This window comes from Taudactylus pleione, unplaced genomic scaffold (assembly GCF_031769625.1).
Source record: "Taudactylus pleione unplaced genomic scaffold, aTauple2 ptg000015l, whole genome shotgun sequence".
Classification (NCBI taxonomy): Eukaryota; Metazoa; Chordata; class Amphibia; order Anura; family Myobatrachidae; genus Taudactylus; species Taudactylus pleione.
Window position 1 is genome coordinate 25,103,702 of NW_028284417.1, and position 27,805 is coordinate 25,131,506.

The following is a 27,805-nucleotide window of genomic DNA, read 5'->3' on the forward strand; positions in this document are numbered from 1 at the left end:
AGGTTCTGTTTCCCCGTCCGTGTACGGCCTCCTATGTGTGCATCTGTGTACTTAGCTGCTGTCGATGACACGTCCATTGAATGGCCCATTTTTGCATGCATTTCTAGCCACCCAGTCACCTGCCAGGAACGCCCTCTACATTTTCAGTAGACTTTTCCTTGCGTGCTCCTGAAATTATAACTGCAACTTTGCACAGAGATAATAGGGACGCATGCGCAGTAGCAAAAAAAATCTCCACTACATCCGACATTGGCAGTGCGTACACCTCTGAATCCGATCCATTGTGTATCTCAACCGATGTAGCTTGGCCAAAATGGCTGCCTGACCTTGTACTTTTATATGTAGGAGTAACAAACTGTGGATTAAGAGGTGCTATTGGTCAACTGTATTTTGTATGTGATATTTAGCATTTTTCCCAGTGCGTTGATGCATTGCTTATCCCGTCCATTGTAACCTTTTGTGGTGCACCAAATACGGCTGCCTCACCTGGTACTTTCTTCGATCCACGGAACTGCTGATGTTATATGAATCTTATTGTTTGTATATTGGATTTTGAACTTTGTAATTATATCTCCACTTATTCCTTATCTCTCCATTGTAACCTATGTTATGCTTCCAAGATGGCTGCCTCACATGGTACTTTCATGTGTAGGATGAACAATCTGTGGAACAGATGATTTTGTATGCATCTTACATGTTGTACTTTGTATTTCATATTATGTATTCACCTGCTGTAACCAGTGTAGTGCGCCGAAGATGGCTTCCTCCTTTGTAATATGGTCCATCTAATGTATCCTATTGGAGAAAAGCGCTATAAAAATTATTATTATAAGTGGCAGCTTTAGATTCCTTAATTACTCTATTGAGTACTTACCTCCCCTTTGGAAAAACCTTCAGCATAGATCAGACGTTCCTAACAACATTTTATCAATACCTCTAGATAAGGCATTTCTTTTACTATCCTCCCATAAGACATTCTATTATATATCTAGAAACACAACATCTAAATAAATGTGCCTTGCATAACACATCACTTATTGGGTCACATAAAGACCCTCAAGATTATAAATGGCAGTCTGACTTGGCTGAAGATCTGGATCTCAAAGAGCATTCTGATATTTGGGAAGGAGTGATGAAAAGCACTATATGGGGTAAATTTACTAAAGGGAGAGTTTTTAGAAGTGGAGATGTTGCCCATAGCAACCAATCAGATTCTAGCTATTATCTTCTAGAAGGTGCTAGTTAAATGTTAAGTAGAATATGATTGTTTGCTATGGGCAACATCTCCACTTCTATAAACTCTTACTTTAGTAAATATACCCCCTTTGTGTCCATTTTAAGGAAAATACCTATAAATTGCTTTACCACTGGTACTTTGTGTTAAGAGTTTACCATATGTTCCCAAACTTCTCAAACCTTAGTTGGAGACATTGTTTAGAAAAACATAACTCCGGGTGTGGTAAGATTATACTATTTCGGTGAAATTTTATGCTGACACCAGAAACCTGTCCTGGATATTACCCATATAGTTGTCCCTAGGAGCCCTAATTATGTCCTTGGATAAATCCAGATCATCCCTTCCTGCAATCTTTAATCTTTCTGCAAGGTATGGGAAAATTTAATTTTTCACGTTAAGTTTTTTGTTTGTTGTGTGAACAAAATGTTACAATTTTAAAAATATGATATAAACATGTAATACTTGTGTTGTGCTACATTTTGCACAAAATGTTTAATTTGTCAGGGTAAAGCCTATTGTGCTAAACATTTTGTTTGTGTTTTTAAACTATTATAGCAGATATCCATCAGGCACCTATCCAATATGGGGTAATATTACTGTATTTTTAGTTTTGTAATAACAAAGCAGAAATGTAGGGTATTGTCACCAGTGGGTAAAATGGTAACTGGTGATTTCTACATAGACTTGCAAATATCTTGCATGAGGAGTCTGTACACAGGGCCTGACTCAGATATGTACGTTCATCTGATGATGCCTACATACTTCTCCGATGTTTCCGGAGATCCCCCCCAAGCCGCAGCATGATTGACATGCTGCATCGTTTGAGAGGCAGAGCGGGGGAGTGACTGGTCACCATTCCCCGTGTCACCCATTTCCCGGGAGGGATGAGGCCAGGGTCTGCATCAACGTACGCAGATTCCTGGCCTCTTACGTGACCCTTTCAGGCTGCAGGAAGCTTCAGCTCCCACAGCCTGACCAAAGAACAGAATTGGCACACATAAGCATTATGGTCCTAATACCAGTTAGTGCCAGATTATAGTGAGTTGTTACAATAGCAGAAATATAATTAGGTCAGCAGATTGCACAGTATATTTGAAGGGCTTCTTCAATGTATTATTGGAATTCGACTATGGCACAGAACGATAGTATATTGCTGCGATGATTTACCATCGATTCTGAGCATCGAAGTAACGGTGATGAGTTCCCCTGAGTATTGATTCTTATATTGCTATTCATTCTTGAATTGCATGCTGTTTTCTGTTAATATCACTTACTGTAAATGCGCCAATAAATTGTATTTCTGTATTTTAATATAATACTGAGGGCCTGATTCACAGCCGCTCGTAAACGGCCGCTCGTTCGCTCCGAGCGATGTTCACACATCTGCGCATGCATATGGGTCGTAATGCGCATGCGCCAACCAGTCAGTGCGGTCGGAAATCGTGTTCACAAAATAGCGAGTGCCTGCTAATATGAGTGACAGGATGAGGCGTTTGTGGGTGGTAACAGGGGAAGGTGCTTGAAAACGGGGAGGGGAGATCCGAACGCAGGCGTGCCAAACAGTCAAAACGGGCGTTTTAAGGGTGTGCATAATTAACAAAGCAGCGTCATCGGCCACGTCACTTGGTTGTCTCTTAGCCTGAACTGTTCGCATGATTGCGGTAGGAAAATCCAACCACAAGCACTGCGAGCAGTTCAGACGCCTTTCGATGTACTCGATTAATCTAATAAATAGCGGAGATGACGTAGGATGCGAGCGGCCAGGGGACGTCTTTACAAAATAGCGAGCGCATGTTTCGTTTGCTCGCTCAGACATAGAGGCGTCAACAGACCGCAAAGAGCGAGCGCTCAATTTAAACAGCCAGCCCCTTTTTCTGAACGAGCGAGCGCAAATAGAGTCCTGCTCTGAATCAGGCCTTGAGTCTTAGAGTATATTTACTGATTGACATAGAATAATAAAAAGATACAAAGGGTTACAGGTATACTTACATGTGAAAAAGTTGATAATATGTGCTTTGTCTAATAGAATGTGTTTTAGACCCCAAACACACCTGGCAGTTGGTAGTCTATTATTTGGGGGGTTGTACATTGGTTCTTGGTAGGTTTGAAAACCGATGCTTAGTAAATCTGTGTTTGTATCCTTGTTTATTTAAAACTAGCTGGGTTACTCAGTGTTGTCTAGGTTGAAGACTGGACCCTGAAGTCTACCTGCAGCCTTTATTTTACTACATTGTCCTCGCCTATAACCTGTATAATTATGGAAAATAGGAGTAAATGACAGTGCAGGCAGGCGTATTTTCATACTGTTTGGTATGGGGTACTGTATATCAGGAACAGACTGACTTACAGAATAGAAATCAGTGTAGCTTCCAAAATCACTTGTTTCAGAAATCACTGCAGAACAGAGGGGATGATTTTAGCTGCAGACGGATATGCTATTGCAGCTGCTAATTAGCTGTAATATGGTAATACAGCAGGAGGTGTCAAGGACACAACATCGGATTATCTGCGATCCCTTCGGCCACCTGGGTGACTGATCCAAGCTGCGTCCAAGGATGCAGCATCGGATAATCTGCGATCCCTTCAACCGGCTGAGTGACCATGGAGTCACGCAAGCCGACTTCCGCAAATGAGTAAATGAAGCCAGGAAATGTCTGTCAGCCAGTGAGATCCTGGCCTCTTCATTCTCCCCAACGGTGACAACATGCGTCAATTTTGGGAATCAGAGGCCCCCTCGTCACCCAGAAATGGCAGCAGATTGTCAATCATTGACAGTCTGCTGACAGAGTTGATGTGGGATCGCAGAACTGTACTGCACATGTGAAGTATGGGTCAGACGCATGTATAGATTGCCGATAATCGGGAATCTGCATGATCCCTGTCACTGCGTCCGCAGCTGAATCGCCCCCTGAAATAACTCTGCAGAGCAGCATTGAATACCATGTCTAGTAGAGCTGCCATCAGGGTAGAATGTTGGGACCGGAGTCCCATTCACAGACAGAAGGGGGCCCATCTGCCGTGGCACTGTGTAGTTTTGATCAATCTCCCCTGCTCTTTGTAATCTCCATATGCTAAACTGTGCCAGGATCAAATATTGTGGATTGATTATGCTGTCTGCCACAGTCTGAATGTATTGAGTGCTGAGCTGCTCATGAGCAGGCATTCTGCTAAAACCACCAGATTGCAGTTGCTAAAATATGCTAATGCCTTCCAAAGCATAGCCGAGCATAGGGACGCCCACTGCTGCCTTCTCATATACAGTCAGGTGCATAAATATTGGGGCATTGACAGAATTTTCATATTTTGGCCTCTATTCACCACCACAATGGCTTTGAAATGAAACAGACAAGATGTGCTTTAACTGCAGACTTTCAGATTTAATTTAAGGGTAATTACATCCAAATCAGGTGAATGGTGTAGGAATTACAACGGTTTCTATATGTGCCTCCCACTGTGCGCATGCACATTAGCAAACAATCGCCTTAGCTGTGAAAATATCGGCTTTTTCGTAAATCTGCCCTCAGATCCCTAGATGCCAATCCAGAAAGATCTAGCCATCTGCTTTTCAAGGTGTTCTGACTGATGCCAGTAGTAGTATTAGCTGGTGATGACACTTGTATCTAAAGTTCTTCCATACGATGAATATTAAATACTAAACAGACAGACAGAGGGGGTCATTCAGACGCTCGCAAGCGGGTCGATGTTGGGCGAATGCGCATGCGCACGACGGAGGGAGCTCCGTCGTACGCATGAGCGAGACCTGGCGAGCGCCGAGGAATACATCGCTTGGGGTCTCGCACCAAAGGGGGCGTGCTGTCGATGGTGAGTGACAGCACGCCCCCTTTGGTGGGCGTGGCTGCCAGACGGAGGCGTTCCCATGGGAACGCCTACCGTCTGAGTCCGGCCCCACTGACATCAGTAATGATGTCAGTGGGAGTGATTTTGGCTCTGATAGAGCCAAAATCACTCCTGGGCTTGCGGCAGCGAGACCCTACCGCAGGGTCTCGTCGCAAGCCCGATTGTCGCGATGGTCAAAGACCATCGCGACCATCCTCATGGCCGCTCGCTATAGCTGTGGGTGGTCAGGAGGCCGCTCCATTTTTAGGGAGGAGGGCCCTGATTCAGAGCGAGCGATTTTCTGAATAAATTTGCATTGTGTAGTTTTGCTGCGTGGCTCGCTTTTTGCAGTTGAAAGCAAGCTGTGCCTTGGGAGGAAGCCTCCTAGGAAAACCATAACACAGCATGCACCCAGCAGAGGCAGGTTATTTAGCCTACAGCTGTGGTTTCCAAACTTTGTGCTCAAGGCACCCTAACAGTACAGGTTTTAGGGATATTCATGCTTCAGCACAAGTGATTTAATAAATATCTCACTCGTTTTGATTTAACCATATGGCCTTGAGGATTAAGTTTGGGAAACACTGGCCTGTGTGTTTAAAAAATTGTCCCTTTTAATTACTCATGAAATACATGAATTTATTAATATACATAGATGCAATAAATTACTACTCCAAGATGGGAACAGTACAGCAAAATTATTTTTGTACTTATTTTAAGCCCATTTATTTAAGTCCATTGAGGGACACTGACCACAAGTGGGAGTATAGTGGATGCATGAGGAGTGTGGGCCCTTTAATGTGCCCACACATCTCATGTATCCACTATACCCCAATGTGTGCCCAGTTTCCTTCAGTTGTATGAGGAAATGTCCTAGGAAGGCACAGGCATAGGCGTCTTTATAATGGGTGCAAGATGTGCGGTGCACATGAGCCCCTGGGTCCAGGGGGGCCCACACCGCACACCCTGCACTCAAAGTTAATATACTTACCTCTCTGCAGATTCAGCCAAAAAATCCCTGTGAAAATGGCGGCAGCCATTTTTCCAGTGATCTGCGTATGCGCAGAATAGATGTCCCCAGGAAAATAGGTGCGGACGCCATTTTCCCAGAGACCCGCGCATACGCAGTAGATTCTGGCATGAAGCCAGAATCTTGTGCGCTCAGGGCCTGATTCAGAGCCGGACGCTCTTTGAGAGCGCTCGCTCTGAATCAGGGTGTCCCTATTTTTTTTTTAAAGTCCACCTCCTGGACGCTCGCTAAGCTGTGGGTGACCACCCACAGCTTTAGCGAGCGGCCAGGTGATGGTCTCGACCATCGCGACCATCGGGTCTTGCGACGAGACCTTTGTGGTAGGGTCTCGTTCCCGCAAGCCCCAGTGAGCTTTCGGGTCTAATAGAGCCGGAAGCTCACCCACTGACATCACCTTCAGGAACGCCTCAGTTTAGCCAGCCACCCCCCCTGCCCGCCTCCGAAATGGGGCAAGCTGTCAATCACAATCAACAGCTGCCCCGCTTTGGTGCGAGAACCGTAGCAATGGAGCGCCCGTCGCTGGCTGGGTCTCGCAGTGGGGGACCATCGACCCGCTTGCGAGCGCTGTGCGCTCGCGAGCGGGTCTGAATCAGGCCCTCAGTGCACTGACAGAGGAGGGGGCCCGAACGGCGGCTGCACACAGGCCCCCTCCTCTCTTAAAACATCCCTGGGCACAGGGATTTTATATGGCTCACACCTTCCATGAAGACCTACAAGTACTATTTTAGAAATTATTTATTTTATAGTATTTGGCCCCTGTACTCATGCATGAAATTGCCCCAAAAGTTATATATAAAATTTGATAAAACAAGAACACAAACCAAATGCTCTTCAACTACTGTAGCTAGATTATTATTAGTATTTTTTTTGGAAAAGGGATCTGAATTACTTGAATAAATGACTATATTAAGGGAGTAACTAGAATTATGTTCAAACAAATAGAATGACCAGTGTGAGTTAGAGTTTTTATAGGAAAACAACTATTTTTGGTTGTCAGATTCTACTTTACAAGATAATCAGGCAGATAATATACAAAATGATAAATTCGATACAGGTACCATCCCAGGAATGGTTATCTGACAAAAATCAATCCAAGAGCTGGCCATGCATTATTCCTTGAAGTCACAAATCACACCAGTGGATTATTACTGTAGTTTTGGGAACATTTATTTGTATAGCACCAATGTACTCTGCAGAGATTTACAATTGGATATTAATATTTGCAGGACCTTCATATGTTGCCAATTGAAAATACTGAACAAGAGTGATGTGCAAATGAGAATATCAAGGAGGAACCACTTCTGTCTGGATGATTGGGAAGACTATTGGAAGAATGATCTGATTATATAAATGAGAGAAGAAAGAAAAGTTACATGTGAATTACAGTAAGTCCTGTATTCCTACAAATCTCATCCAATCAGTAGTGTTGACGTGATTTGGGGTGCTTTGTACCCACTGTCCTAGTCATTAAGGTAACAATACATTTTAAAGTTCTACATAAGCATGGAAGTGTATCTGCCCTTGAAATTGAGCTTTTTGCATTGTGTAGGTTATGCAGTATGATCAATATGCACACAACAATCAATATGCAAGAGAATGGTGGTACAGGGAAAAAAAAGTCCTGACAATAACTAATTTCAAATTCTGTGGAATTACCTGAACAGTTCATGTGAGAAATCCTAAAGCTTTAATCTTTCTAGCTCGATTTACCAATAAATATCTGTGATTCATATAGTAATACATAGAAAATGTTAAATTGAATTCAGAAGGCCAAATGTAGTAGGGTCTGATATTGCAAACATGGCGATCTTTCTGTCATGTGTGCAAGAATTGAGGTGTATGTGCCCTTGCAAAACCCTACACTTGGTGACTGGAGGCATTGCCAATAACAAATTAGGCACAGAATTGCTCCTAGTTTTGAACTGAAGTGGAAAATGAAGATTTTGTTTTATAGGACAAGATTTTATTCAACTAAGATGGTGGATAAAGTGCATTTAGGAAAGTGTTCCCATTTTTAAGGGGTGGACACACAGCATTTTTCCTCACACAAATGGACCTGAAGTTTCCGATTGGTCTGAGGCAGATTAAACCAGGCTGTTTTATGCTATTACTAGGGTGCACTTCAATGGACATAAAATAAAGCAAACAGTTAGGAGCACTTGTGTAATAGTAATAGCAGATAAATGAGCCTCAACACGTGGATCATCTAATATTATCTGCATTATGCTGTTTAGCTACATTTAGAGGTGTCACTAATATGATTCTGAGCAATTCAGAGCTTCATTTTGACACACAAGGGAGTGGCATATCTACCAACTTTCCTTAACATATCTCATTTTGTATAGAGATGCATGTTTCCCTGTTTTCCTTTCAGTATGGATTAAGGCCAAAAGCAATTTCAAACCATACCCATGAGTCTCCTATATGCCAGCCTCTCTTCCCTTGTATGCAAGCTTCTCTGCCCTCCTCCAGCCTTTGCCTTTCCTCTAACTCTACCTCTCTGTGCTAGTGTTTGTTCCCTTCCTCTGTCAGGGTTCTCACCTTCCTTTCCCTCTTTCTACCAACTTCTCTTCACATCTGTGCAATGTTCTCTCATTCCTGTGTGTGCTAGTCTCTCTGCCTCAGAGCATGTGCGCCTGTTTGTGTGCAATTGTGTCTGCTCTGTATATGTGTGTGTGTCTCTTTCCATGCACCCACCCCCCTGTATTTGTGTGTCCCTGCATTGCGGGTGTTTTTCCTTTCTATGTTCCCTTTCTGTCTGTCTTTACCCCCTCTTATGTTTCCAGTGCCAGTTATAAAAAAATTCAAAAAACTATTTTGGTAATCTGGACCCCCAGCAAGCCTAGGTTGCATAATGGATGATCTGGCTATGCTTTGATACCCCTACTGTCTTCTACCTTTTCCCCACACCATCCATTTCCCCATGTGCCCCTCACAATCTTGCCCTGAACCTTATCTTACCACTCCCTTCTTCCATTTTTCCACTTTTTACCCCTTACCTCCTCCTGCTGAAGTGTACAATGGATTCCTGGTTGCCACCGATCAGAATCCACATGGACAAACGGAGGCACAACTGTGTCTCATGTCACATAACTGAAACTGAAGATGGCAGGTAAGCACAATTATATTTTAATAATTTTTGCTGAGCGACTGATTATGAAACTTTTGATACATTATAGATCTTAATGGTCGAGCCCATAACCTCGTACGCAGCGCACACTGATGAGGTTTGGAGACACTACTGGTCATGGAAGAGCTTCCATTGGATATAGGGCTTTTTTTGCCCTATACATCAAAAGGTTAACAATTAGCAATAACACTGAATGCTTTTCTGTGTGTTTTTAGTTACAAATACCTATTTTCTTATTGCTCAATGTGGCAATAACAGATTACAATAGTTTTAAAAAATGCCTTATTCCTTGAATAAAACATTTTGCATATATAAATGTTTTTTTTTATAATTTTTTAATCATTTTTATATATATATATATATATATATATATATATATACAGTCAGGTCCATAAATATTGGGACATTGACAGAATTTTCAGATTTTGGCCTCTATTCGCCACCACAATGGATTTGAAATGAAACAAACAAGATGTGCTTTAACTGCAGACTTTTAGATTTAATTTGAGGGTAATTACATCCAAATCGGGTGAACGGTGTAGGAATTACAACAGTTTCAATATGTGCCTCCCACTTTTTAAGGGACCAAAAGTAATGGGACTATCAACTCAAAAGCTATTTCATGGACAGGTGTGAGCTATTCCCTCGTTATTTCATTATCAATTAAGCAGGTAAAAGGTCTGGAGTTGATTCTAGGTGTGACATTTGCATTTGGAATCAGTTGCTATCAACTCTCAATATGAGATCCAAAGAGCTGTCACTATCAGTGAAGCAAGCCATCATTAGGCTGAAAAATCAAAACTAACCCATCAGAGAGATATTAGGTGTGGCCAAATCAACGGTTTGGAACATTCTTAAAAAGAAAGAACGCACCGGAGAGCTCACCAGAGAGACACCAAAAGACCCGGAAGGCCACGGAAAACAACTGTGGTGGATGACAAAAGAATTATTTCCCTGGTGAAGAAAAACCCCTTCACAACAGTTGTCCAAATCAAGAACACTCTCCAGGAGGTAGGTATATATGTGTCGAAGTCAACAATCAAGAGAAGACTTCACAAGAGTGAATATAGAGAGTTCACCACAAGATGCAAACCATTGGTGAGCCACAAAAACAGGAAGACCAGATTAGAGTTTGCCAAACAACATGTAAAAAAGCCATTACAGTTCTGGAACAACATCCTATGGACAGATGAGACAAAGATCAACTTGTACCAGAGTGATGGGAAGAGAAGAGAAGGAAAGGAACTGCTCATGATCCTCATCAGTGAAGCATGGTGGTGGTAGTGTCATGGCGTGGGCATGTATGGCTGCCAATGGAACTGGTTCCCTTGTATTTATTGATGATGTGACTGCTGCCAAAAGCAGCAGAATGAATTCTGAAGTGTTTCGGGCTATATTATATGCTCATATTCAGTCAAATACTTCAGAACTCATTGGACGGTGCTTCACAGTGCAGATGGACAATGACCCGAAGCATACTGCATAAGCAACCAAGGAGTTTTTTAAGGCTAAAAAGTGGAATGTTATGCAATGGCCAAGTCAATCCCCTGACCTGAATCCGATTGAGCATGCATTTCACTTGATGAAGACAAAACTGAAGGGAAAATGCCCCAAGAACAAGCAGGAACTGAAGACATTTGCAGTAGAGACCTGGCAGAGCATCACCAGGTATGAAACCCAGCGTCTGGTGATGTCTATGCATTCCAGACTTCAGGCTGTAATTGCCTGCAAAGGATTTGCAACAAAGTATTAAAAAGTGAAAGTTAGATTTAGGATTGTTTAGTTTGTCCCATTACTTTTGGCCCCTTAAAAAGTGGGAGGCACATATAGAAACCGTTGTAATTTCTACACCGTTCACCTGATTTGGATGTAATTGCCCTTAAATTAAATCTGAAAGTCTGCAGTTAAATCACATCTTGTTTGTTTCATTTCAAAGCCATTGTGGTGGTGAATAGAGGCCAAAATATGAAAATTCTGTCAATGTCCCAATATTTATGGACCTGACTGTATATATATATATTTTAAACTATGTGCTGGTACAAGTAGATTTGCATATGTCTAAACTATTGCATTCGCTTGAGGTTATATCTGCTTCAAACTTGATATGAACTGAATCATTATTCACAAATATTGAGGGTTATAAATATGGTTAAGGAGTGTGTTGATGGAGAGTGTTTGGTTAAATTACTGGCTACCAGTTGTGGTTACTTGGGGAACTAAATAGATTACTATGCAACACTGAAGATAAATCTGTCCCTGTGGTAGAGATGAGGTGAGCTTGGTCATACACAGTGTCTCCTGGATGTAAGTGTAAACAAATGTTAATTTTAGAAAGAGGAGGAGGCTACTTTGTAGATTGCATGGAGGGGCCAATTCTGTCAAGACTGTGCTGCATATTGTTGGAGTGCATGGCCCCTATTTCCTCTCTGTTGGCCCCTCAAATGCAGCAATGGGACACTATTTCCCTACACTATGGCTGCATTGTATAGGAGGCGTAGACAGAAGACCGGATCAGCAACAGGTGAGTGGGACTGAAGTAGGGTAATAGCTATAGTTGAGGGATGATAATGTTAACAATAACGGGTTAGTTAGGGTAATTGGGTTTGAATGTGAGGGTGAAAGAGTGAGTGTTTTAAATTAAGTTAATTAACATGAATTTTTTTTATGAGTTAGATGGAAGTAAGAAGGGTGTTAATGAGTATGAATAAAATTAATTGATGGCATGGGGGTTAATAATGGGGATAAGAGAGTTAACGATTTTAAAGGGGTTGATTATGCTGAATGGGATTGTTGCAATGGAGTAAAGGACTAAATGCATTTCGAGGAGTAATTAATGCTTAGGAGACAATATTGTGTGGTGGTCACTAAAATGCTCTGTTAGTCACCGGAATGCTCTGTGTATTGTATGGTGGTCACTAGGATGATCCCTGTATGGTATGGTGATCACTAGGATGCTCTCTATTGTATGGGAGTCACTAGGATACTCTCCGTATTGTAGGCTGGTTTCTGGGATATTTTCTGTATTATATTGAGGTCACTAGGATGCTCTTTTATGATGTAATTCATATCAGTGCCTCATTAATATTTGCTACCTACTTTTAAAGCTCTCTCATGCATGACTATGCTCTTAAAATAGAGCTCCCCCTATGGCCTAAAATGGCCCTGGACCTCAGTCTTAATCCAGCTTTATCTCTATCAATGTGTACTGTATGTAAAATTTCCATGATAAAAGCTAAAATGTGATGAGACATTTGTAAAAAACAATGAAGTTTCACAATTACCTGACAACACATAACCTATCAACTATAGTAGTATAAAAAGTGCGCCAACATTGTGCAAAAATACCTTGGACATTTGTAGTATAAAAATCAGAAAACCTACAAAATTATTTTTATTAGTATCCTAATGTTAATATAGTGAAGCCTCACTGTAAAACTGCATGTTTATAGCAGTACAGTAGATTTCTATGCAAAAATAACAAAAATATACAGTCCGACTCACCAGTTACTAGTTACTGCATGCCCATGGCTAAAGAATTACTGTTTCTAAGTAGTAGTCTTGTGGATAATTTATTACTTGATATCTTTATGTGTTATTTTTGTGCTTAACTTTTCCCTTATTCTTCATAGCTACCCATGCTGTGTTGAGCAATATGTGAGGGTGGTTCAATAAGTAAGGTAACAAGACCTCTCATTTCCCGCCAGGCTAGAGCAGGTAGACCACTGATTCCCCACACGACCAGTAGACTGTGCTTCATATCAGTCATACTGTCCCAACATTAGTTGCAAGATGGCAGGACTGGCTGAAACATGGGCAAACATTGAAGTGCATAGTGTGATCAGATTTCTGCATCTAAAAAGCATATAAGCAGATGAAATTCTTAGCCAACTTGTTGAGGTGATAATGTCATGACACAGAAACAGGTTTGGGTTTGGTGCACTGTCTCTGATAATGGCAGTACAGATGAGCAGGGATCCGGCAGGCCAAGCACGTCCACCACAGAAAACAATTTGTGCCGCATTGAAGGTCTGATTCAGAAGGACAGACGCATTTGAGTTAGTGATATTGATGATGAACTGAACGCTCGGTGGGTACTGTGCACAACATTGCTCATGAGCAACTGGGGTACAGGAAAAAGTGTTCACGCTGGGTACCAAAGCAACTCACAGAAGTTTACAAAACCAATAGGATGGGATTGTCTCTTGTGCACTTGACACGGTACCATGAGGAGGGAGTGCAGATCCTGCAGCACATTGCTACAGGTGATGAAACATGGGTGCATCATGTGACACCAGACACAAAGCAAGCATCCATGACATGGAAACATGCGTCTGCCCCACGTTCAAAGAAATTCAAAACAACTCCATCAGCAAAGAAGGTCATGGCAACCGTGTTTTGGGACCACATGGGCATGCTTCTTGATTGATTTCCTCACCAAGGGAAATACTGTGAATGATGTACACTATTGTGATCCATTGAGCCGGTTGTGGAGGGAAATGAGTCAAAAACGACCTGGGTTGCTGCGAACAGGCCTCAGATTGCTGCACAATAACGCCAGGCCACATTGAGCCAACCGCACACGTGAATTGTTACGGTGCTACTATTGGTACTGGACTTTCCTACCTACAGTCCTGACCTGGCACCGAGTGATTTCCATCTCTTTGGACCACTGAAGAAGCACCTGGGTGGAAGGCGATTCGCATCCGACGGTGAAGTTCAACAAGCCGTCATGTGCTGGCTTCAGGCACTAGACACAGATTTATTCTATGCTGGGATAGATGCCTTGGTGTACCATTCTAACAAATGCTTAGACTAGTATGGGGAATATGTGGAAAAATAATCTGTATCAAGACCATACTATTGATTATACGTATATGTACGAGTTGAATAAATTTATGCAATGAGAGGTCTTGATACCTTATTTATTAAACCACCCTTGTAATATGATCACTGAAATAATATTTCAGTAATACACCAGTTGTGCAAGGAAATCATCACTAGGCAAATATCATGTTAGGTTTTATGGAGAAGTCTTATGTTGTTGTAAGATTTTGATATTCCAGAATAACATTCCATACCTAAAAATAGAGGCAACAAGTAAAGTATCCTTTCAACTGACAAATATAAATATTGTTCAATGTCTGCACATGATGGTACAGAGGTATGTCTCTGGACATGGTAGCATCACAGTCTTCATCCCTAGAGTGGCAGTCTTGGGGCACCATTGGGGGTGGATCTTCTACGCTTTCGTATTTGACTTAGGTGTTTGCGAGATTTCAGAACTTTCACTCTCACCTCAAACACTTCCTGAATGGCCTTTCGAAAGCAATGGAAATTGTAATCTATCAAACCTGTAAATAAAAAATAGAATTTTTAAAGCACTGTTCACCTTTTTACCAAATAAGTTAAAGCCCACTATCAGTCATTAATGTAAAGGTCATGAATTAAATAATATAGTGTAGATAATAAAGCACATGATATTAACATTTTGTACTTAATCACCATGCACTTCCTTTTGCTATACATTTATGCTGGAACTCACCGGTTACCAGAAGTATATAGAATGGTAGAGGGAGTGGAAATTGGGATGAAGTTAGCAGACCGGAGGACAGGATGCCACCGGTCTAAATCCTGACGTTGCAGATCCGACACGGGACTTAAGATAGCCGTCGAAATACAGACGCCGGAATCTAGACAGACGCCATCCCGAATGAGGTAAGCCGGGGCGTCTTAGCAGTTAGCCACGGGGGGGGGAGAGGGAGTGTTAGGTTTAGGCAGCATAGCGGGGTTAGGTTTTTGGGGGGGAGGTTTGGGTTAGGCACGACTGGGGGGGTCAGAGTTAGGCACTAAGGGGGGAGGGTTAGGCTTAGGCACAAAGGGGGGAGACAGGTTTAGGCACTAACGGGGAGGGTTAGGGTGCTGGGTGGGCAGGGTTAGGGTTAGGCTGCAAGAAGGGAGGGTTAGGGGGAGAAGGGGGAAGGATACTTACTGACCATCGGGATGCCGCTATCGGTATTTTGGCAGGAGGCATCCCGACTGCCGGGTTTACAGACCCATTGTAAGGAAATTATTCAAAGATGAAAAAAGTTTTATGTCTTGTCCTGGTGATCAATTCATCCCCCCTATTGCTGTTCCTTGATGATTAAGTCATTTCCTAATAAACTTCATCATATAGCTTATACATACAGTACTGTGCAAAAGTTTTAGGCAGGTGTAGAAAAAAATGTGCAAAGTAAGAATGCTTTCAAAAATAGAAGTGTTAATAGTTTATTTTTATCATTTAACAAAATGCAAAGTGAATGAACAGAAGAGAAATCAAATCAATATTTGGTGTGACCACCATTTGCCTTCAAAACAACATAAATTCTTCTAGGTACCTTCACACAGTTTTTGAAGGAATTTTGCAGGGAGGGAGGTTGCTCCAAACATCTTGGAGAACTAACCATAGATCTTCTGTGGATATTATCTTGCTCTCCAGCCCTTCGGCGACCATACTGCCTTCTGTTACAGCCAAATATTATATTTTGTCATAGGCATGGCTTTTTGGCTGCAATTCTTCCATGATGACCACTTCTGACCAGACTTCTCCAAACAGTCGATGTGTGTACCTGGGTCCCACTGGTTTCTGCCAATTCTGAGCTGATGGCACTGCTGGACATCTTCCGATTTCGAAGGGAAGTAAGCATGATGTGTCTTTCTTCTGATGCACTAAGTTACCCAGACCGACCACTGCGTCTACGGCCCGTTTCTTTGTGCTTCTTCAAAAGAGCTTGAACAGCACATCTTGAAACACTAGTCTGCTTTGAAATCTTTGCCTGGGAGAGACCTTGCTGATGCATTATAGCTATCTTGTGTCTTGTTACTGTGCTCAGTCTTGCCATGGTGTATGACCTGTGACATGAAACGGTCTTCTACATCCTCACCTATCTCCCACGTGTATATTTATTAAACTATGGTTTTTCAAAGTGAGGTGGTTCTGGACGCTGATTTAAAATATCAATAATATTAAATGCAAAACATGCCTGGTTTGTAGTGTCTCAATTTGGCTTATATGTAGAATAGGAACACTTAGGAGGGTATTCAAACAGGTGCGAGAATAGCAAAAATCCCGCACCTGCTGGGTTTTTCTTGTTGGTGCGGGATTTTTGGTATTCAATTAGGTGCAGGGTTTTTTCGGTTTTGAGCGCTGGGATTTTTTTTTTTTTTTTAGCAGCCTCAGAGCACAACCAATTTTTCCTAAACTCCATATTTTTACGAAAAATGGTCGGGAAATGCACTGGGACGACAGCGACACCCCTCCTGATGACTAATTAAGCAGTTGTAAGTTTCCAATTAGCTTAATTAGTCCTTAATTACTTACCTTCCGCAGTGCTGTCTTCTTCCTCAAGCGTCAGGAGCCAGGTATTCTGCAGCAGGGTGAGTATGTGAGTGTGTTAAAGTGTTTGTGGGTATATGTGAGTGATTCCCGATGTGTGTGACCACCCCGTGTAAATGTATACCCTCCTGTAGCCGGTGCTGGGAGAACTTCATCTCCCAGCAGCCCTTGCGCCTACCAGCACCCTCGGAGCCTCCCAGAAGCCCCAGGAATCCCAGCAGCCTCCTTCCCAGTGCCAAGATGGGTAGAAGGTCCGCGAGAGCCACGGAGACCCCCTAGGCAGGTATCAGGAGCGAGCATATCCGTGGTAATCCAAAATTTTGCACAAGGTTTTTTCATCTTGCTAAACCTCTTCTCCAATTGAATATGGCCCTTAAAGTCCCTCAGGTATCTATTCTAACAACAGGTTTCACAGTGTGAGGAAATCAAAGTTAAGGAAAACTTTACACTTTTTAGATCCTTGAAAATGTGGAATGCCTCATTAAACACATGAGCAACAATATGGGTTGAGGATGCTTCCACTACTTATAATGCTCAGGAAGATTATTTTGTAGAAAAAAACTCACAAACTCTGAATCAGGCCCTGAAAGAGCCTGTTTCAGAGATGGATGGTGGTGAGAGCCCCGAATGTGTTGTCTTATGCAGTGCGACTTTTATTGCTAATGCCGCACGTCAATGGTATTCATACAGAGACGCCCACTGGCTGCAACTCAAATCCATTGCTTTAATTAATAACTCGTACCATCAGATGCACATTGATTGTACCATCGGACATTAGGACAAACTTACTGTATGGTTACTCAGAATGGCTGTCGGTACCAGTGCGACTACAAAAAAAGATCTTTCCACCACCCAGTTTCCACCTAGTGACACCCACTGAAGTTGTCTCTCTCGGCGTCCAAATTTGTTCTGCGGTAACCATTGGGATGCATGAACAGTGCGACTTGAACGAATGCACAGACTGAACACATCAGCCGCTCGCAACTGAAATCGGCACTGGGTCCACCTCGGAATAAAGTTATTAAAGATCTGTTGGTCACTTTGGCAAAAGTCAATGTAATGCCAGAAAGATAGAGGCAGTGTGGATGTACACTACTGTTCAAAAGTTTAGGGTCACCCAGACAATTTCATGTTTTACATGAAAACTGACTTTTATTTATCAAATGAGTTGCAAAATTAATAGAACATATATGTTCAAGACATTGGCAAGGTTAGAAATAATGATTTTTATTTGAAATAATAATTTTGTCCTTCAAACTTTGCTTTCATCTAAGAATGCTCCTTTTGCAGCAATTGCAGCATTGCAGTCCTTTGGCATTCTAGCTGTTAATTTGTTAAAGTAATCTGAAGAAATTTCACCCCACGCTTCCTGAAGCACTTCCCACAAGTTGGATTGGCTTGATGGGCACTTCTTGCATACCATACGGTCAAGCTGCTCCCACACCAGCTCAATGGGGTTGAGATCTGGTGACTGAGCTGGCCACTCCATTACAGACAGAATACCAGCTGCCTGCTTCTTCCCTAAATAGTTCTTGCATAATTTGGAGGTGTGCTTTGGGTCATTGTCCTGTTGGAGGAGGAAATTGGCTCCAATCAAGCGCTGTCCACAGGGTATGGCATGGAGTTGCAAAATGAAGTGATTGCCTTCCTTATTCAAAATCCCTTTCATCTTCTACAAATCTCCCACTTTACCAGCACTAAAGCAGCCCCAGACCATCACATTACCTCCACCATGATTGACAAATGGCGTCAGGCACTCTTCCAGCATTTTTTTTCACTTGTTCTGCATCTCACAAATGTTCTTCTGTGTGATCCAAACACCTCAAACTTCGATTTGTCTGTCCACAACACTTTTTTCCAATCTTCCTCTTTCCAATGTCTGTGTTCTTTTGCCCATCTTAATCTTTTCCTTTTATTGGCCAGTCTCAGATATGGCTTTTTCTTTGCCAATCTGCCTAGAAGGCCAGCATCCCGGAGTCGCCTCTTCTCTGTAGACGTTGACTCTGGCGTTTTGCGGGTACCATTTAATGAAGCTGCCTGTTGAGGATCTGTGAGGTGTCTATTTCTCAAACTGGAGACTCTAATGTACTTGTCTTCTTGCACATTTGTGCACCGGGGCCTCCCACTTCTATTTCTACTCTGGTTAGAGCCTGTTTGTGCTGTTCTCTGAAGGGAGTAGTATACACCTTTGTAGGAAATGTTCAGTTTCTTGGCAATTTCTCGCATGGAATAGCCTTCATTTCTAAGAACAAGAATAGACTGTCGAGTTTCACATGAAAGTTCTCTTTTTCTGGCCATTTGGAGAGTATAATCGAACCCACAAATGTGATTCTCCAGATACTCAACTAGCTCAAAGGAAGGCCAGTTTTATAGCATCTCTAATGAGCAAACCCATTTTCAGCTGTGCTAACATAATTGCACAAGGGTTTTCAAGGGTTTTCTAATCATCCATTAGTCTTCTAACGTGCTTAGCAAACACAATGTACCATTAGAACACTGGAGTGATGGTTGCTGGAAATGGGCCTCTATACACCTATGTAGATATTCCTTTAAAAAAAAGACGTTTGCAGCTAGTATAGTCATTTACCACATTAACAATGTATTGAGTGTTTTTATGATTCATTTAATGTTATCTTCATTAAAAAAAATAGTGCTTTTCTTTCAAAAATAAGGAAATTTCTAAGTGACCCCAAACTTTTGAATGGTAGTGTAGTCAGGATCCTGGTGGTGACCATCCCAACAGCCACAATACTGGCAGCAGAATCCTGACGGTAAAAATACAGATGAATTCCGATAGATAGGGCTAGGCTTCCAAAGAGGACAATTAGGGTTAGGCTGCCAAAGGGAATGGTTAGGTTTAGGCTGCGGTAGGGGTTGGTTAGAGTTAGAAATTAGAATACTAACTCAAACATGTCAGCATTTTGACCATCAGGGTTCCACTGCAGGTATTGTGACCATCGGGATGGTCACCGCCTGGATATCGTACCCAACCCATGCAATGTACCCATTTATGGTTAAATGCAAGGATAATAGAATTATGGGCCTGATTTAGGGATGGACAGAGGTGCAGTAGAGGCTGTGATTTTTGCAGTAGCCTCTACTGTGAATTTATGCTAATGCCACACTCCCTGCATCTAATTCCATTCTGCATCTCCCTTCGGTAACCAGTGGGACGCATGTGCAGTGTGACTCAGAACTGCGTGAACCTCTGAATCAGGACTATAGCAGCAAGGTTTGCTTAAAGATATGGAAGCCATTAGAAAGGTTGTTGATTTCATGTATCAGTCTTCTAAAGATAAAACAATACTGGCAACAAAAGGAACACTTTCCACTGTTTTAGCCAGCAAAATGTTGTGGTTACATCGGTGGGCTGGGGATCATCAGTCCAGTTGATTCACCACCTTGTGAAAGTAGTTCTCTCTCTGGAAAAAAGCTGGATGTAATGATCCAAATAAATTCAGTTACATCAACTGTTTATTGCTAGCAGAGAGCCTGTATTTACATCTTCTTTGTCTGGAAGACATCACTTTAAAGAAGTGAGAGCATAGCGTCCTGTAAAAAGTACACAAAGTGATAGAACGGTAATACATCTATACAATATTTTTTTTCGAGTAAAGGAAGAAAGGTAGTCCATAGATATATGTAGATATACAGTTTCTCTATTCCTGTAGGTTACAGAATCATGAACTAACCAAGCAAATTAGTTTTTAACCATTCAGGATTGTTTTGTTCAAGATATCATAAAGACCGACTTCAAAATAGAATTTACCGTGGTTCCAAGAAAGAGCCTGTTTGTAAAATCAGAGACACCATAAACATAGGTCTTAGTAAAGAAGAGCATACTTTATAACATTATTGAGGTTCTGCTTCAGGAAAGAAAGAAAAACTCCTCTTAAGGGAATTATAAAGTATGGAAAAATGTCACATGTTGGTGTGAATGAAGACAGATAAAGGCTCATTTTGCCAACATTTCTCAAATATTAGACTTTCATGAAAGTCTAGCAGTTAGCACAGTTAAGTAACAAGTGCCAGCTTTAAGTGTTTTTCTTGATGAATTAAAGTGTTTTGTTAGGCTTCTAAAATATTTCTGCAATGTATGAAGTAGTCTGTGGCACCATGGAATCTTAATCTTTTGTACCCTTACTATACATCAGTGTACATAAGATTTCTTTGAAAATGGCTATGCTAAAATGATCTTTCTTGTTGCAGTTACATCTGCCACTATAGGAGAGCTACAGGCCTTATGGGAAAAATAACCTTTCCTGAACATACTGTATGCAGATGGAGTGGTGCTAAAAACTAGTCCTCAGTTCCTCCCTAAGGTGATTTCAATGCCTTATGTTAATCAGGAAATTACCCTATCAGATTGCATCCTCAACCTAAAAAGAAAAAATAATGCACATGAATTTAGAAAACAGCTATTTCACTACAGCTCTCTAAGGAAATAGGGAAAACAGATCATCTCATCATTCTTCCCGATGGTCCACGGAAAGATCATGGTCATGCAAACAGTACTCTCACAAGATGGAAAAGGGAAATAATTTCTATGGCCTATCAGAAGAAAACCTTGAGGTGCCACAAATATTGAGTCCACATTTGACAAAAGTATTTACAGCTTCTGGGGCTCACAGAAGATATATGCAATGCAGCAGCCTGATCTGAACAACTTTGTAAGACCAAACGCGTCAGAGGCCAGTGGATTCTGGTTTAAACTATCAGGATACTTATGCCCTATGCCTGCATCTGGTGAAAAAACCTGTTTTCTCTATTTAATAAATATACCCCATAATTCCATATTTGCCGGCAGTCTTGAATTTGCCAGCACAACTGCAGATTTAACAGAATAAAGTTTGTCTTGTAAAATATCCTTGTCATTTTCAATACTGACTGTACATCACTACTTCTCTTATTATGTACATTCTGATTCTCTGTCAGTGTTGCACGCAAGTCGGTAGCAGATATGGCTGCATTACATGCTTGGCTGATATGTACGTGACTCTGCATCAACCATAGTTGGTTAAAGTTGTATATGCTCAGCTATGGAACATGTGCAGTGCCCAATATAACAAGATCCATCTGCATAATGCACGTGCGTGCAATTCTGAATCAGCCCCTATACATATATGAGTTTTTATGTACAGCTTCAACAATACTGTAGGTCCCTATTTTATCTAAATCATCCATGTCAGTAATACCAAAAGTACACTTTTAACATAAAATGTATTTTACTGGTCTGCAACTTGAAAATAAATGGGACAAGTGGAAGTAAATGATATTGTCCATTTTAAATTGTGATTCATCTTCATTTATCTTAGGAATTACAAATAACACTTTATTTCTAGGTTTTATCTCCAGGCTTCTAACGGCTCACATGTAATGCTTTAATCTGGATTAACTCACACAATGTGTTGCTATGAAATACAGATTATGTACGTTTAAAATGGTCTCATCTGTTTCCACTATCCTTTTTGTAGATTTTTATTCTTGTTTGCTATTTTCATAAGAACACAGGGATGTCTAATGTTCTCACAATGCAAATCTCGACCCAGGGCATTTTTCAAATGGATATTGCATTCATGGGCTTTTAGCATAATAGTTTGTCACATAAAAAACCCATATTAACTTGCTAAATTTGGCTTCCATGTGTACAGATATGGTAAGCCTTGTTCAGATGACTGTGTTGAGCTGCTCTGAAAACGGTGCAGACATCAGGGCCATGGATCCTAGGGGTAACACTCCTGTGCTATTCAGACAAGCTGCAGTGGAAACCGCAGTCTATGGGAAAATGACGAAAAATCAAGCTTGAACAATATCTGGATATTTAAGGAGGTCATTAAAAAATAATTTGTAAAATGAGTGAAATATTATAACTAAAAATGACAGTGCCTATATCCTTCAATTGATGTACAAACTGGACCGCAGTGTAAAATGTTTTATAGTAATTATAATCTTAAAAACTATTTTTATTTATAAGAACAGCTGGTGTTCAGGGATTGCAATATTTAATGACAGAGGGTTCCAGATCCACCTCAACAATTTCACATTCTAAGCTGCACTACACCTAGTAAAAGTATGAGTGCAGCCCCTGTCCCACCATCCAGAGCCCAGTGGGCGGTCACATGCAGCCATTTTTCCTCAAATAACCCTGGCCAAAAATTGGAAGTGGGGGTGAGAACCAATCACAAGACACAATCAAAAGATGTGGTAGTTTACATTTCATGTTTCCTAAATATTGCTGGGAGCCCTAATCAGCCACCATTTCTAACAGGTACCATAAGTGACTTGGGCCAATGTCGATATCTTCCTATACTGCAGACAGGGACGTAACTAGTCATTTGTGGACCATACAGCAAAAATCTGCACGCACAAAAACTTACATGTATATGGGGCTTTGATAGGGACGGCATGTCGTTCTCAGCTGTGGGTCCCATAGCAGCTGCCCCTCTGCTTAAATGGTAGTTATGTCCATGCCAACAAACACAGCTGCCTGACATATTTAGGGATAAAAAGGATGTGGGGATAACACAAAAATGAAACATCACTGGAATGTGTAAAGGACTTCAGCAGACATCAGAGACATGAAGAGTCCAGGAAAGACTTGAAACGTGTCAGCGGCTATGCAGTGCCTTTTTGGGACTTTTATATAGCACTTTTCTAGATCTTCCTACCATGATACAAGTGGGTATTACTATTAATAACTTTGCATTGACTGCACTTTACATCTAAACAGCATTTCACGTCATCTAAGACAGCGGGTAGGACTCGCCTGCGCTGCCGTTTTGCTGTGGTTTGCGGCTGGATATGCAGTGCCACTTCAGTGTGCGACTCCTGGATTGCAATCTGTGCTGCCTCAGAGCAGCTAACTACCCCAGCTACACCTACTTGGATATTGTTATATATTGGATATTGTTGCAAATAATTTAATTACAACTTGGAGTCTCTTTCTGGTTCCAACATATTCAGAGGAGAAGACCTTTTCATGCTGCCAGCCTTCAGCTATTTTCTCCAACTGGTCTTATTCTGAGACTGTTGTATATTGTCATGTGGATACATAGGGCCTGATTCATGTCCGGACGCATGTGGAACGAGTGTTTGCCATTGCTCATGCGCCAGAGCCGCAATGCGAACACGTGGCAATTAGCAATCACACACACATAGGGGAATCTATTGCAAAGTGAGATACAGGTACTGTAGTCAGCATTTGGGGGAAGTAATCGGGGGTTGGCTAGGCAAACTCAGGCATGTCTGACCTTTTAAATGCTGCTTCATGGGCGTTTATAAATAAGCCATTGAGATCTCCTCAGGAGAGACGCAGTGTTTGATAGTAAGTCAGACTTCACTCAGAAGCTGCATGGCTGCCCAATCTGCGTCGATGTTACCGATGTTTGCGCTGTTGTACGTCATCAAACGAATATGAGCAGGCAGCAGTAGGCGACTCTATGCTAGGGGAGGCTTTGGAGACATTAGCATATATTTGCTATTGCGATCCATGAGATCTACAGTAGCAAAGCGTGACTCAGATACTTTAAACTTAAGATCTATCATATAGATACTTTGGTTTATGATTTAATGGCTACTGTTATATTTGTTATATTTTGTTATTTTATTATGATATTATAATATTTTAACCATTGGATTTTAGTGGAGTTAATAAATACTGTAAATAATTAACATTCCTTTAGGTTTTATATGTTGATTCTTACATTTTGTAATGTCTTATATTAGAATAACACAGCACTGGAACCAAATGTAATAGGGTGAGAGTTTAGCAGTAAACTCTCACATTGGTCGAGTTGTATCTGCAAAATGGGAAAACATCTGGATGAGAGTTTAATTCATGAGAGCTATTTTAGTCTAAAAACATGCGAGTTTGTCTGTTTTCAGACTCTCACATTCTCTAAACTCTCACCGGGGCGGATTAACAATGGGGCTGGTGGAGCTGCAGCTCCAAGCCCCTCATGAAAATAGGCCCAGGAGCAGACAGGACCAGTTGCCTTGTAAATTATTTGGGCTGGTGTTCGGCCAGTTAAGTGCTTTTGGATGCGGCCACATGCTGCTTCATTCATTTGCAGCATTTGGCCAATGCATCAGCTGTTGTGGCTACGTCTCGGACTGTGCTGTACGGAAATAAGCTGGCAGTGCACCCAACAGTCACCAGGGGGCGCTGTACAATCATTTTTTTTGTCGTTCTATTTATAGTTTAAAATGAAAGTAAACTTGGTGCTGGCGCACCTTTGTCATGAACCGCACTGGCACCCGACGCCCACTGTGTTTCTGGAGCTCTTCAGCTGCAGAGGGGGTTCTGCAGGAGTTTTCATGACTCCACCTCCTCTCCTACTCCACTAGCCTGCAGCGTCTAAGGACACTTCTGTACTCCCCTGCACATGGAACAAGACAAAGGTAAGTATATGACAGCTGTAGCTTCCTTCCGCTTTTCTATTTCTCTCCTTTCTGTGCCAGCCCCACTGCCCTTTTCCAGCCTATACCAGCTCCTCTGCCCCTTTCCAGCATATGTTACACTCTCTGCAATTTTCTAGACTATGCCAGCCTCCTGACCTTTTCCTGTCTAAGCCAGCCTCTCTACCCTTCTCCTGCTTATGCCAGCCCTTACTTTGCCTGACTAAACCAACCACACTTCCCCTTTCCAGACTATGCCAGTCCCATTGCCCTTTCCCTACCTATGCCAACCTTTCTGTCCTTTTCTTGCATATGCAGCCTCTCTGCCCTTTTCCTGTCTATGCCAGCCTCTCTGCCCTCTTCCTGCCTATGCCAGACTCTCTGCCCTTTTAGTGTCTAAGCCAGCCTCTCTGTCTATTTCCTGCATATGACAGCCTCTGTCCTTTTCCTGCATTTTCTTGCCTTTGCCAGACTCTCTGCCCTTCTCCCGTCTGTGCCAGCCTCTCTGCGCCTCCTTTCTGCTGTCCTGTCTGAACCAGCCATTATGATCCTATCCTGTCTGTGCTAGTCTTTATGCCAGGTACCCTTTTACCTAGGCTCCTTGCCCTTACCTATTTGTGCCCACCTCTTTATCCTTCTACGAACTATGCCAGCTGATCCTTGTTTGTGCCAGCCATTCTGTTCTTCTCATATCTGTGCCAGACATTCTGCTCTTCTCTTATCTTTACCTGCCGCTCTGCCCATCCAGTCTGTGCTTGCGTCTCTGCCATTCCCTTGTCTGTGCCAGCCTCTCTGCTCTTAACCTGGCTTTGTCAGACTTTCTGGCCACCTTTCTGCTTTGCCCCATTATTATATCTCTTTCTCCCAACCACATGTTCTGCCACTTGCCCCACACACATTATTTTCCTGTACCCCTCATACTTTTTCTCTTGCCCTGCACCTTCTTCTTTCACCCCTTCCTCCCAAATTACCCTTTCTCTTTCTTTTATGCTGAAGTCATTGTGCTAGTGGCTGATAGGAAGCTAAGTAAACGAATGGAGCAACAATCGTGTCCAAAGCTACATTACCAACTTGAAGATGGCAGGCAAGCTCAAACTTATGAGTGTAATAATTTTTATTGAGCAAATGAAGTAAGTGATCAGTACATTTTTTATCTAAGCAGTATGCCGCAACCCATAGAGCTGCATACAAAAATCACTGAGTCCGGGGCGAGATCAGGCCACAAGGGGAGCGAGTTTGTTTCTTCGCTGTTGCAACAGCAACTTGCCCCCCTCACATATCATCGAATTGATACTGGGCAGGATAACAAAAAAAAATGCTTTATTGTGTTGGTTTTTTTTTTAAACTCCCTTTTTATTTTGTAAATTATATTTAAAAAAAAAAACTTTTTTTAACATTTTTTTTTTTTAATCTGCTACTGGAAACCCAAGTCCACGCTTACAATACAGTGTGTATGTGTTACCCAACACAGCCATATCAACCATACCTAGTGGAAACCTGGGGCTTATGTAATAGGTAGCGAGCTGTAGCCCTAGCAGGAACTCCTGTGAGTCTTACCATATCTCTAAAGCAGCAATCATTTTAAAGGCAAAACCAGCCTGGTTTTGCCTTTAAACTTATTGCTGCTTTAAAAATATGGGAAGACTCGCAGGAGTTCCCGTAGCGGCTGCAGCTCGCTACCTATTACGTAAGTCCCTAGAATTTCTGATGGAATGGTGAGATGGGGTAGGGCTTATTTTAGACCGGGCTACAAAAGTAAGGGTAGGGCTTATTTTCAGGGTAGGTCTTATTATCGGGGAAACACGGTATATATACTGTGTGTATATATATATATATATATATAGATATATATATATATAGATATATATATATATATCATAGAAGTGAAAATGGAAGGGAGATTGCGGTGGTTGAAGGTAGGTGTTAGCCACACCCCATGGCATGCCCCTGTGCAAGCCACACCCCTACATCACTAGTCAAACCCTCCACAACGCTGGGTCATTAGGTACACTCCCTGGTGCACAATAGGCCCTTTATAAATTTCAGCTCCAGGCCCATGTGGACCTTAATCTGGCACTGTCTCACCCTATTACATTTGGCCCCTGGTTTTTGTAAAGTGGTTGTCAGAGTCTTTGAGTGGAACGCCATAATTCCAGCTGCTATATATTTTTTATAGTGGTTTTTGTTTTCTATTTATTTTTTTTTAGATATGCATACATAGTTCAAATATATCTATCAGAGCCCAGTTGCACTTTTTATACTCTATATAATATGATTGAGCCTAATGCTTGGCATGCCTTAACTGTGAAGGAACAGGGAAATTGTTGGGTGCAGTGCATACACTGCCAAATGCAGCCGATGGATGATTGGATCAGTCTGGCATTTTGGAACATTTAAAATACAGAATTACATATCTGCACAAGTACCTTTTATTAATGGTCGTCCATAATATCAATATTGATATTTCTTAACACAAGGAGGAATAAAAATACAGACATATACAAAAGAAAAAAAAGTATTCCAAAACAGGGCACTCAAGGACTGACCTAAATTTCTATTGAATAATATTTATTGAATAATATAATATTATTCAATAGCAGTTTAGGTCAGTCCGAGAGTGCCCCGTTTTGGAATACTTTTTTTGCTTTTGTATATGTTGGAAGATTTCTCATGTCCAATCACTGCTGGTCAGTAGTGGCTATACACTAATAGGGGTATTCAATATGGAGCGAAAACGCCGTTTCTGCGAGGTTTTCGCTCGGATTACATCATTTTCGTCGCTTTTACTTTTACACCATATTC

At 41.8% G+C, this 27,805-nt stretch overlaps 1 protein-coding gene across 3 annotated transcripts in view; it reads right to left on the reverse strand.

Moving 5' to 3' along the window:
* Positions 1–7,099: 7,099 nt before the first annotated feature.
* The window catches only part of RRAGD (Ras related GTP binding D), an 89,827-nt gene continuing 69,121 nt past the window's right edge, over positions 7,100–27,805 (reverse strand). For 2 of the 3 annotated variants that reach the window (XM_088472024.1, XM_088472025.1), the window contains one exon: positions 11,221–14,582. In XM_088472024.1, the coding sequence (XP_088328150.1) occupies positions 14,431–14,582 (152 nt within the window). In that variant the 3' untranslated portion in view covers positions 11,221–14,430. Of the gene's footprint in view, positions 7,440–11,220; positions 14,583–27,805 lie in introns of those variants that run through there. The other variant, XR_015878371.1, reaches the window with a different exon arrangement.